Below are 11,999 nucleotides of genomic sequence, written 5' to 3' on the forward strand. Positions count from 1 at the left end.
AGGTTTTCAGGAAACGGGTGTTTAGACGACGACACCTAGAGAGTCTTGAGTATGCTGTGAACATGCTTGGCGCCTACAACTACATCACACCCCCGATTTCATTCTGATTCCACGGTTGTGACTGAAACCACTCTGCCTGAGTTGACTTAGACGAGTTCACCAAACAAAATGTAACAACTCACTGTGATGTGTCTTTACTCGCTGCCTTGTTTCCAAAGCCGCTGGCTCTGTTCACAGATGCATGGTAGCTTTTAATGTGTTTGTTCTCCATTCTGACCTCTCGACACAGCCTTGCACTTTTTGCACACAAGCTCTTAACACGCACACGCTTGTCTGATGGTGAGTACATTTGAGCAAAACAATTTTAATAGGCCACTGTTGAATTTTTATTCCTTGTTTTCACGTAGAAAGTATACTGTTTTTTTAACCATGCAATGTTGTCTGCGGTCAATTAAAACAGTTGTTGCATCCTCTCATTCTCCGTAGGGTTTTGAAGGGACCGATGACATTGTTGAGCTTGGAAATGGCGCAAAAAAAGGAGGACAGAGCGATGTGATCGATCATACAATGGGACTCCGTCTCCCAGCAACCCCGCTCCTCCTAACCTCTGACCTCATGTGGTCTGGGGCCCAGCTGTGTTGTCTGGACTCGGATCATGGTTTCGACCGAGATCCCACCGGTGCCCGTAAATCAACATTGCGGCCGTATCAAGAGCTCACTGAAGCGAGCGAATGCATTCAGAGCCGACAGCTCTCCTCCGAGGCCCCGTCTACATTAGCAACAGTCAGAGAACGGGCCGCCTCGGAACATCTGGCCATCAAGGTGATGGACGCCCGACGGGTTAACGACGGATGGCGGGTGTCCTACACGGGGGATATCCTAACCCCGGAGATCGCCTTTCAATCTGGCCTGATTCCCGCTCGTCTGTATGTAAAGATACTCGAGACGAGGCAGAACACCTGGACGGCGGATTCGATCAGGCGCGACGGCGCGGGGGGCGCCGATCAGGCTCAGGCGGCCGCCGGCGGCAGGTTGATTGACCGGCGCGGGACGGGCGGAAACATCACCGTGGAGGAGGAAGCCCTGTCGGAGGGACTCGTAGATCAGGACACCGGCGTAGACGCTGTCGCGAGCCACCGGGCCCAGATCAGCCGTGCCGTCAACCTCCAGGACGGAGAGACGCTGACCGTGGACGAGGCGGTCCAGCGGGACATGATGCGCCGCGGCAGTAGCCTCCTCGTGGTGCTGGGGGGGAAGCCGGGAGGGTTCATCAGTGGCCTCATGGTGCTGGGGAAGCAGGGAGGAGGGTTCATGGGCCTCGTGTTGCCTCCGTCGTCTGGGGAAACTCTCACGGTGACGTACTCGTCGCACCGTGAAACCGTCACCAGTCAGTTCACCAGCGAGCTGCTCAGTAACAAACAGAAAATCGCAGCCTTTTACATTCCAGAAACCTCAGTGGTGGTAGACATTTCCGCCGCCACTCAAAGCGGTTTGATTGACAGTTGTACCGCAGGGGTGTTGAAAATGATCGAATTTCCAGATGTGCTTCCCGACGTCGATGAGCTCAATGCAAAGTACTCCTCTTGGCTCATGTTTAAAGAGCTTCAGATTGATGGATGCCATCGTCCCACAGATGGTCTAGGGATCGGGGATAAGCATATCCACAGCCCGTCTCCCGCGGAGGCCCGGCAGCTATTCATCTCCTACCTGATGATGAATAGTTACGTGGATCCGACATCAGGGCAGAGGGTGTTGATACTTGACGGGCAGCTGTCCAAAATGACTAAACTTTTCCTTGAAGATCTGGACATTTTTGAAAATGCAGAACAACATCCCGCTGCTCTCAATTCAAATATTGGCGATGTTTCAGGGCAGGTTGAGTTAGGTATACCCCTCCAAAGTGATAAAGAGGCCCTTGTTTCATTACACATACAAGAGGAAACTGACAAATTCATGAAAAACAAGCAGACGTTCCATGGTAAGGACTTGGGTCTCTGGGAGAGTGGAGTTTCAACTGATGTTGAAATGGACTGTGGTGCTGCCGGTGACACAGAACAAGATCTTATGGAGGAATCCTCAGTAGATGTTAACTCTGTTCAAAACACCAGACAACCTGAGTCGTGTGATTCTAATTCTGAAGTGAAGGATTTGTCTCAAAAGAAGAACATCCACTCTACTGACTTTGAGCAATGTTTGAGAATGGGTGGTGATCATGGTTCAGATAGTGATGCCTTTAAGAAATGTTCAGAATATGGTGAAAGTAGCTCTGATAATGAGGTCAGAGATGATGTTTTTGTAAGTCTAGACACTCCAACCACTGAAAGATGTTTAAAGCACGCTGACACTGTTTCAGATTTCAAGGTGGTTAGAGAGAAGGTCATTGGAAGTGCAGACACGAGAATTGAAGAATGTTTAAAAACAGCTGAAAATTGTTCAGAAATTGAGGTTGAACAAACTTGTATTGGAGGTAGAGAGACTCCGGCGGTTGAAGGATGTTTTGAAAAGGCTGAAAATGGTTCCGATATGGAGGTTAGGGGGGTTGTCATCGCAGTTCTAGACATTCCAACCGCGGAAGAATGGTTTGAAATCACTGAAAACGGTTCAGATGTTGAAGTCAGAGAGACTTATGTTGCAGATCTAGACTGGCCAGCCATGCCAGAGGCCTCGCCGCTCACTACTCTCCCTACGCTCCCTAGCTCATGTTCAGCTTATGTCCCAAATACGGGTTCACCCCTAAGTGAACATGACTCCAAAGAAAGTCCCACACTGGCTATAAAATATTGTCATCAAGCACAAACAACAAATCCCGACTCACTGTGTGATGATTCAAGAGACCCCGTTGAGACGGCCGCAGAGTTATCGTGCTCTGAGGAAGCGCATGCAGGAGAAAATAAAGCGCATCCTGATTCATTGTGTAGTGAATCTAGAACGCCTCATCACACAGCGACAGGGTTTACATGCTCAGAGGATGTACGGGAGGGTAAGGAAGACGAACAAGGCTCTGGTGTCCATCTTCTGAAAGCCCAGGTTGAGGAAGGGGGTGTTTTGGATGCGACCTCTGGGAAGCGCTACGACCTGGAGGCAGCTCTCGAGAAGGGCCTGGTTGACAAGGAGATGACACTAGAGCTGCAGCTGAATATAAACAAGCACGCTGTGATAGGAGATGATGAGGGCACAATGTCCATGCTAAAACAAGCGCCGTCTAATGGATCAGTGTCCTCCATAGTTGCTTCGCAAATTATGGAGCGGCAGGTACCGCCGGGCGGTGTGTACGACTCCAAATCGGGTTGTACCGGGAGTGTCGGTGAGGCATTGCAGTCCGGTGTAGTTAGTGATGACTTCACTGATGAGATCGTTCACTCAGATCCCATGCACAAAGACATCATCCGCCCTGAGGAGGATGTGTCCACTGAACGCGCCTCCGATGACCAAACCCTGGGATTCACTGACAACATTGAGGCTTCGTGGCAAGCTGAGAAGGTCGCCATCATTGTGCTTGATCTCCCTGAGGAGGAGCAGCGGGCTGAGAGAGGGATGGAGACTGAGAGTGAATGTGCAGCAGTAGACTGGAAGGCAGGAGGAAGTGTAGATCAGATGAGTGACTCTCTCCACCCGTTACTTCCCTCATACATTAGTCATGGGCCTGCCCGTCCTGAGCTGGCCCCACCCATCTCGTCCGATCAGAGTACAGAGGACTGTTCCGTCCATCAAACTGACAGAACATCTCGCCTGAAGGAAGATTGCGGCGCACAGGTCTTCGTCTTCCACCAGCTGACGGATATGGTTTATGGCGCGGGAAATCTTTTCCCAAATGATTTTCAGTCAAACGCCGCACATTCGCTCAGTCCGCGCAATGCGGCACCCGGCGGGAATACTCAGACAGCGAGCCAGGTCGAAGATATCACATCTGACGACGGTCCGCCTTGTAGAGTAGCCGGCTTCAGTCTAGACGAAGGGCCTTTCACAGCAGGATATCATCACGTCTTGGTTGGGAATCAGACTGTAAGTCCCGTCCAGAGTGACTCAGGCGTGTCCTGCTCGTCGCATGGCGATGCAACGTCTGAGGAGAGTCAAATGGAGAGCGTGCTTAGTGCCGTTGAGTTGTCTTCAAGCGGTGGGCCAGCCCAGAGGCTAAACGACTCATCGCCAGGCGGTAGTCCTTCCTCGGTATCTGAGTCTATCGGTGATGACGTGAAAATAGTTGCAGGAGATGCCAGTGGAATTGAGTTACCTCAACAACAACGGGTGTTTCAATCAGAAGCGGGTATTTCAATTCCCACGCATGTCTGTGACAGAGCCACTACGCAGCATTCGAATGACTCTCCTCGGCTATCTGTCGTCTCCAATGTAGTCGATATGAAAACAAGCGATGGAAATGACAACAGGTGTGATGATATAGAAGATCCTGAGCATTTAAACCAGGGTCCCATCAGGATTACTCCAGATCCAACAGCGGCCAAAGCAAATCTTTCAGATTCAAAGGAAGGTGCTGCAGATGAGGTGGAATCGAGCAGTGAGATGGACAGTAAACCTTCCTCAGAGAGGAGACTGGAGGATGTTCACTCAACAGTCAACAGTGATGAAGTTGAGACAGTAGAGACGGGTCATCATAGTGAACACAATGCAGGTTGCACTGAGAGGGTCTCGTCTACAAGCTCATCGTCAACATCCGAGAGGGATTTGGGGTGTTCCACGGACAGAATAGGTACAGGTTTGGGATTAAATGCTCTGCCAGATGGGAGCAAACTAGATGTATCTGCTGTGGATGAAAGTCCCCAGGCAGTGACTGATGCTCTATTAGACAGTTCTGTTAGATCTGATGCTCTCTCCCCACCTGCCTCAATGAGTGATGGTGATGATGACGTCTGGCCTGGTCCAGGTGAACAGGGGGAAAACAGATCAGAGGGGGCGTACGTGGACGACTTGCCCAAAGCAGAAACCGAAGACGCAGAAAACGTCGCCGCCACAAACCAGGACGTTCCACGAACGTCAGGAATAACAGGGGGTTTTGACGAGAGAAACACGTCACGTGAACTCACGGACAGCGGTCGCCGAGACCTCGAGGACGAGCGAGATGCTCTCGGTGCAACAACCGGAGCGGGAGACCAAGATCGTCCATCCTCCGACGTGGCACTCGTTCAATCTCAGCTGCTGCGGGCTCTTCAGAGCGTGTCCTCGGGCCAAGACGCCACGGTGCTTCAGGACGTGATGGAGGCGCTGAGTAGTGTCCTCGGGGCCGATTCCCAGGAGATCCGACGTCGCGCCCTGGAGAGCATCCAGGAGGAGACGTCGGAGGACGAGGCAGAGGCGGCGGCGGCGGCGGCGAACAGCGATTCCGCTCAGATCAGTCGTCGGCAGCCGTGTCCTCCGATCTACCCGGTCGCACACCAAGACGTTGAATCAAGCGATATGGTAATTCTTATGACTTTTTCCCCAATCAATATTTGCAAAACACAAATCACTCTCTCTCTCCCAAAAGACAGACATAGAACTAAGATGTGAACCTGGACTGTCCTGTAGACCAAAGCCATAACAACATAAAATAATTCTTAAATTGAGTTTGTTTTCAACAATGCATATATATATAGTAGGACCCATCTATCCAACCTTTCGGCTGTATTTCCAGTGCTATTTTCTTTCTATTCTCTGCAGCTGTACTCCATTCAGGATTATCTGGAGTGTGTTGGAAGACTGCAGGACCACGCTGATGTGTTGGATGATATCAGAAATGACCTGCTGATCCAGGGGCCCATAAGCAGCAACATGGAGGAGCTCCAGTGCCAACTGGAGGAATCTAAGGTTAGGAACTATGCAGATTAGGGATGTCCGATATTATCGGCCGGTATCGGCATTAAAATGTGATATCGGAAAATATCGGTATCGGTTTTCAATTTATTTTTATTTTTTACATTTCTATAACCTTTATTTACCCAGGCAAGCAAGTAAGAACAAATTCTGATTTTATTTATTGTCAAAAGTATGCATAATGTTGTGTTAATTCCACAACAAGAGATATGTAATGTTAATTACCTGAAATTATTCCATTTTTTGGGGGGGGGGGGGACCCTGCATATATCGGTATCGGTTGATATCGGTATCGGAAATTAAGAGTTGGACAATATCGGTATATCGGTATCGGTAAAAAAGCCAATATCGAGCATCCCTAATGCAGATCTATAGAATTGCACTTTTTCAGTATTTTTGTGGGTCTGTTGAAGTTGGAAATGTTGTTTTTTGGGGCCATTATTGGCCCTGTAATACATGTGCAGTGTGTTATTCCATAGTATACGTATTTATAGGCATGTTTCTTTCGGCAAAGGGAGTAGGTTTCTTCTATATCTGTATCATTAGGGCACAAGTATCATGTGTTTTATTATAAATCCATGAAAGACTCGGACAAGAAGATAGATACCAATTTCCTCTCTGTGTGTTCAGCTATCCAGCTGCAAGCTAGCCTAGCTTAGTACAAATGAATGGAAGCAGGTTCGGATAGCGCCGGATAGCTTTCTACTGAACGCACAGTAATGTGTAAGTTGATATATATCTTCTTGGCTGACTCTGGAGAAGATGATACATTTCCCATAATGTTGGCGTGTTCCTTTAATGATTCAGATTATTTTATTCCTGTGGGCCAGGGACACCGATCAATCAATATTTGTGCATCACACAAACCTTGAATTTGTCACCTATTGGTAAAATGTGGGGGGCGACAGTGGCTCAGGAGGAAGGGCGGTCGTCTGGTAATCAGAAAGTCCCTGGTTGAGCCAAGACACTTAACCCCTAATTGCTCCCGATGAGAACTGTCGGTGTGTGCATGTGTGAATGTGAGGAACAAAAAATGTGCGCTTTGGATCAAATCTGTTATATAAATGCACCGTTTACCATTGTGGCCCCATAAAATGTTTGTGTGAGCAACTTACACCCACATAAGGCTTACACTCTCATTCAGACCTGCTAGACTAAAATACCTCATTTGGGTGTGAGAATTCATCATTTACTTGGCTCTACAAAATACTGCGCCTCATTCATTCTCTAGCAGCAGCCCCAGAATTTACATCCAGGTGACATCACACATTCCAGGGTTCTCTGTCTCTGATTTCTAGCTTTAGGCGAGGAGTGGTATTGACTGAACTGTCCTGTGCCACAGGAATATCATATGTGAGTTCTTAGCATGGTGGCATTCCTCTGTCACTTTTTTCTTTTCATCTGTCCTCCTGAATAACCTAAATCCTTTTTTCCCCCCTCTCCAGTCACTAGAATCCAACCTCTCTACACTAGCTGGCGCTCTGAGCACAGATCTGGAGAGAGCCAGGGAGCTCTTACACCCTGTTGACAAACACATTCCCACCCAAATCCAACAGGATCTGGCCTCTGCGTTTCTAGATCTGGAGTCCACTTTTGCCGCCATTTGCCAAGTATCTGCGGAAAGGACTAATGACCTGATTGAGTCAATGGACACAGAAAAGGTCAGTGTTCCCGAAAAAACAAAATCTACATTGTGCTATTCCAATCATCTCGCACAGTCACTATCTATAAACAAAACTGTCTCCCCTAAGCTGGAAATCAGAGCATCAAGACTTGATGATTTGTGACTTATCCGTATCCAATGATGGGACCGTAGAACTGTATCCACTCACGGAGAATCGTGACTATTTTCAAATTCAAATTCTAGACACAGTTGGAGTCTTCGTACGAGACACTCCTTGGTAACCTCAACAAGCTGGCGGGCAGTATCCATGACAACGCAGAGGCGTGGGACCTGGACACGATGACCACATGTGATCTGGACACAGTGAGACAGATGATTCAGCAGAACAAGGTGATGATCTCCCATCATGCCTTGCTCTAACAGAAAGCCCGAACACGGTGAACTCAATGACGTTGACCATTTTTCAGTAACTGAATACAAATCACATCAGTGGTAGTAGTCAGGGGTGCAGTGCTGGGCATACGCGGTCAAACGACGTTTGGGCTTCGTCACTGAGGCCGAAGTGCGCGCATCCTATTATTATGCAAAGTCTAGGTGGTAAGTGCCAGCGCGACGACACAAAAATGACTCGTTGCCGGCACTTATCACCTAGACTTTGCATAATAATAGGATACCGACAACCAAATACAAGCCCTGTGAGTGGGGGGTTGCTTGATCTCTCGACTGGAAGGATGAGACAAGGTGTATCATCTGTTCTGTGCGCAACCGAGGGAACATGTATGCGCGCGCGCGTGCACGGGCGTTTGGCCTTCGCCCATATTACGACTGCACCCCTGGTAGTAGTGACTGACCCTGGCTGCACCAGGGCATCCACTGCCAATAATAGCACGCTCTTAAAGGAACATGCCGGCTAGGTTAGCTTATACAGAAATGAAGGGAGGTGGATACGGACCAGCTTGCCTAGCCGTTGGCCGAAGACTCTGAACTGAACACACAGAGAGGAAATAGGTATCTATCTTCTTGTCTGGTAAAAGCGCATTTCCCATAATGTCGGCGTGTTCCTTTTAAAGGTGACCAAGTACATTACTTAGCCGTTTAGACTTAAACCATTATTAGTTTCAAGGTGATTAGGCAACGATGACTGAGATATAATATATCCCCCCCCCCCCCCCCCCCCCCAAAATAGAAGAAATCAAGTTGCTTGGCTTTGATTTATGTGGCTCTCGTTGTGTGAATGATTCACTATCAAATAAAGTTATTATTATTATTATTATTATTATTATTATTATTATTATTATTATTATTATTATTATTATTATTATTATTATTATTATTATTATTATTATTATTATTATTATTATTATTATTATTATTATTATTATTATTATTATTATTATTATTATTATTATTATTATTATTATTATTATTATTATTATTATTCACTATCAGGGGAACTTTTCAGATACCAATTTGCTTTTTAGCCTGGCATCAGCCCACTACCCTAGTACCTCTATCAGTACCTCAGCGCGTCCCTATCCTACGCTAGTACCTCTATCAGCGCATCCCTGTCCTACGCTAGTACCTCTATCAGAGCGTCCCTATCCTACACTAGTACCTCTATCAGAGCGTCCCTATCCTACGCTAGTACCTCTATCAGCGCATCCCTATCCTACGCTAGTACCTCTATTAGAGCGTCCCTATCCTACGCTAGTACCTCTATCAGAGCATCCCTATCCTACGCTAGTACCTCTATCAGCGCATCCCTATCCTACGCTAGTACCTCTATCAGAGCGTCCCTATCCTACGCTAGTACCTCTATCAGCGCATCCCTATCCTACGCTAGTACCTCTATCAGAGCGTCCCTGTCCTACGCTAGTACCTCTATCAGAGCATCCCTATCCTACGCTAGTACCTCTATCAGAGCGTCCCTGTCCTACGCTAGTACCTCTATCAGCGCGTCCCTGTTCTACGCTAGTACCTCTATCAGCGCGTCCCTATCCTACGCTAGTACCTCTATCAGAGCGTCCCTGTCCTACGCTAGTACCTCTATCAGAGCATCCCTGTCTTACGCTAGTACCTCTATCAGAGCGTCCCTGTCCTACGCTAGTACCTCTATCAGCGCGTCCCTGTCCTATGCTAGTACCTCTATCAGAGCATCCCTGTCCTAAGCTAGTACCTCTATCAGCGCATCCCTATCCTACGCTAGTACCTCTATCAGAGCGTCCCTATCCTACGCTAGTACCTCTATCAGAGCGTCCCTATCCTACGCTAGTACCTCTATCAGAGCATCCCTATCCTACGCTAGTACCTCTATCAGAGCGTCCCTATCCTACGCTAGTACCTCTATCAGAGCGTCCCTATCCTACGCTAGTACCTCTATCAGAGCATCCCTATCCTACGCTAGTACCTCTATCAGAGCGTCCCTATCCTACGCTAGTACCTCTATCAGAGCGTCCCTATCCTACGCTAGTACCTCTATCAGAGCATCCCTATCCTACGCTAGTACCTCTATCAGAGCGTCCCTATCCTACGCTAGTACCTCTATCAGAGCAGCCCTATCCTACGCTAGTACCTCTATCAGAGCATCCCTATCCTACGCTAGTACCTCTATCAGCGCATCCCTGTTCTACGCTAGTACCTCTATCAGCGCATCCCTGTTCTACGCTAGTACCTCTATCAGCGTATCCCTATCCTACGCTAGGGATGGGTACCGAATTCGGTACTTTTGAGGCACCGAACCGAAACACGTCGGTACTACCGAGTATCGAATCAAGTGAGAAACCGTTTTTTTTTTTTTTTTTTTTATTATAATCTTTTTTTTACGTTTTTTTTTTTTTTTTTTTTTTTACGTTTTTTTTTTTATGTCAACGTTCACACGCACAATATATGCTTACCTAGGATTTGACTTGATTCAACAACAAAGCAGTCGGAGCAATGACAAGCCGAAAACTGTCGAAATTGTAGTTATTTGAAGTTTGGATTTTTTTTTTTACGACTGAGATAGTAGGTAAATTAAATTTCTTGAGACTAAAGTACCGAAAAAAGGTTGGGTACCGGTATCGATTCACAGGTACCGGTACCGGTATCGGTTCAAATGTGAAAGGTACCCATCCCTATCCTACGCTAGTACCTCTATCAGCGCGTCCCTATCCTACGCTAGTACCTCTATCAGAGCGTCCCTATCCTACGCTAGTACCTCTATCAGACCGTCCCTATCCTACGCTAGTACCTCTATCAGCGCATCCCTACTCCCATTGACACCCTCTCTTCCTCTTCCAGGATCTGGAGAGAGATCTGCTGAACGTGGCCCAGCCGCTGCTGGAGGACGCCATGTTCGACATCCAGTACTTTGTCTCGGAGCACGCCCGCTTCCTGAGCCCGACCCAGAGCCGGCACCTCCTCAAGTCCCTGACCAGCTCCCAGCGGGCCTTCAGGGAGCAGACGGAGAGGATGGCTGCCCAGACGCACGGCCTGGAACAACTGCTGGAGACCCGGGAGAGAGAGAGTCAACAAAAGGTCTGCCTGCGGACGGATTGTGGTCCGAAAAACACCGCCGAGTGGAGTGAGGAGTGAAACTTGGCCGTGACGAATGGATGTTTTAATAATGCAATTTGATTGCTACTACAAAACATGCGCAACAGGGATGTATCCGTAAGCATGTGTGTGGCTTGTGTACTGTAGGTAATGCAGTCTAATGATTTGGTAACATCGCTGGTTCATCTTTATTACTTTATTACTCGTTAAGGTATATATGTATACTCTGAAATATCGACTTGGATTTGTATAGCTAGAGTTGAAAAATCGTACAGTAGGAGTTTTCTGATCCTCACTCATGTGACCTAATGGATTAACCGAGTACAATATTACGTTCTACGTGCACTATTGCTGCCATGCGTGCATTTCAGCTCAAAAGTATAGACCGTACAGGAAGGTTTCTGACATGAACGCATGCATGTTTCACATGTTGAATATGTTGTCCCCTGTATTTCTTTGTGTTCCTCTCATCCCAAGTAGTTTGCATGGACTCCCGTTTTCCAGATTCAGATTTGTGTGGTTTGATCATGTATGTATCTATGATCTTTCATGAAAGATGACAGTATTGCATGTGTCCCAAGTCCTTGATCACGGCTACAGACTAACCTCTCTCACTGGTTGTGTCCCACAGGCTTCAAGACACAGATCCACTATTAATAGTGGGCAAAACGCACCTTCATGGGAGGAGCTTGCCTGCCGCAGCATAAGCACTAACAACACACTCAATATCTGTCCTCTTTATCCTTCTACGCTTCGGGGGGTGATGATGGCGAGCATGTTCACAGCATACAGTCCTCTCATAAAAGTCTCTCAAAGGGAAACTCATGTTTGAGAACGGAGTACACAGTGTGTGGTTCTTGTGATAGAGGGATTTGAAAAGACGGAACAGGTTTGTCCCAAAGCTAGTGACAAGGGACACGTCATCATCATGTGATACGTCCTGGAATTGCTGAATTTTGACAACTAAAATAAGATAACGGGTTTTTTAGACACCGTGACCCAGGGTGGTTTTAACAGGGATATATCACTGTCATAT

At 47.5% G+C, this 11,999-nt stretch overlaps 1 protein-coding gene across 1 annotated transcript in view; it reads left to right on the forward strand.

Annotated features, from left to right (window-relative positions):
• The window catches only part of dst (dystonin), a gene marked incomplete at its 5' end in the record, with an annotated part of 232,374 nt that overhangs the window by 73,532 nt on the left and 146,843 nt on the right, over positions 1 to 11,999 (forward strand). Inside the window, 7 exons of the mRNA XM_084322030.1 lie at positions 487 to 1,885; positions 3,023 to 3,547; positions 4,880 to 5,412; positions 5,653 to 5,799; positions 7,251 to 7,466; positions 7,673 to 7,792; positions 10,709 to 10,945. Coding sequence (XP_084178156.1) covers positions 487 to 1,885; positions 3,023 to 3,547; positions 4,880 to 5,412; positions 5,653 to 5,799; positions 7,251 to 7,466; positions 7,673 to 7,792; positions 10,709 to 10,945 — 3,177 coding nt within the window. The remainder of the gene's footprint in view (positions 1 to 486; positions 1,886 to 3,022; positions 3,548 to 4,879; positions 5,413 to 5,652; positions 5,800 to 7,250; positions 7,467 to 7,672; positions 7,793 to 10,708; positions 10,946 to 11,999) is intronic.

Source organism: Notolepis coatsorum, assembly GCF_963971535.1.
Source record: "Notolepis coatsorum genome assembly, chromosome: 9".
Classification (NCBI taxonomy): domain Eukaryota; kingdom Metazoa; phylum Chordata; class Actinopteri; order Aulopiformes; family Paralepididae; genus Notolepis; species Notolepis coatsorum.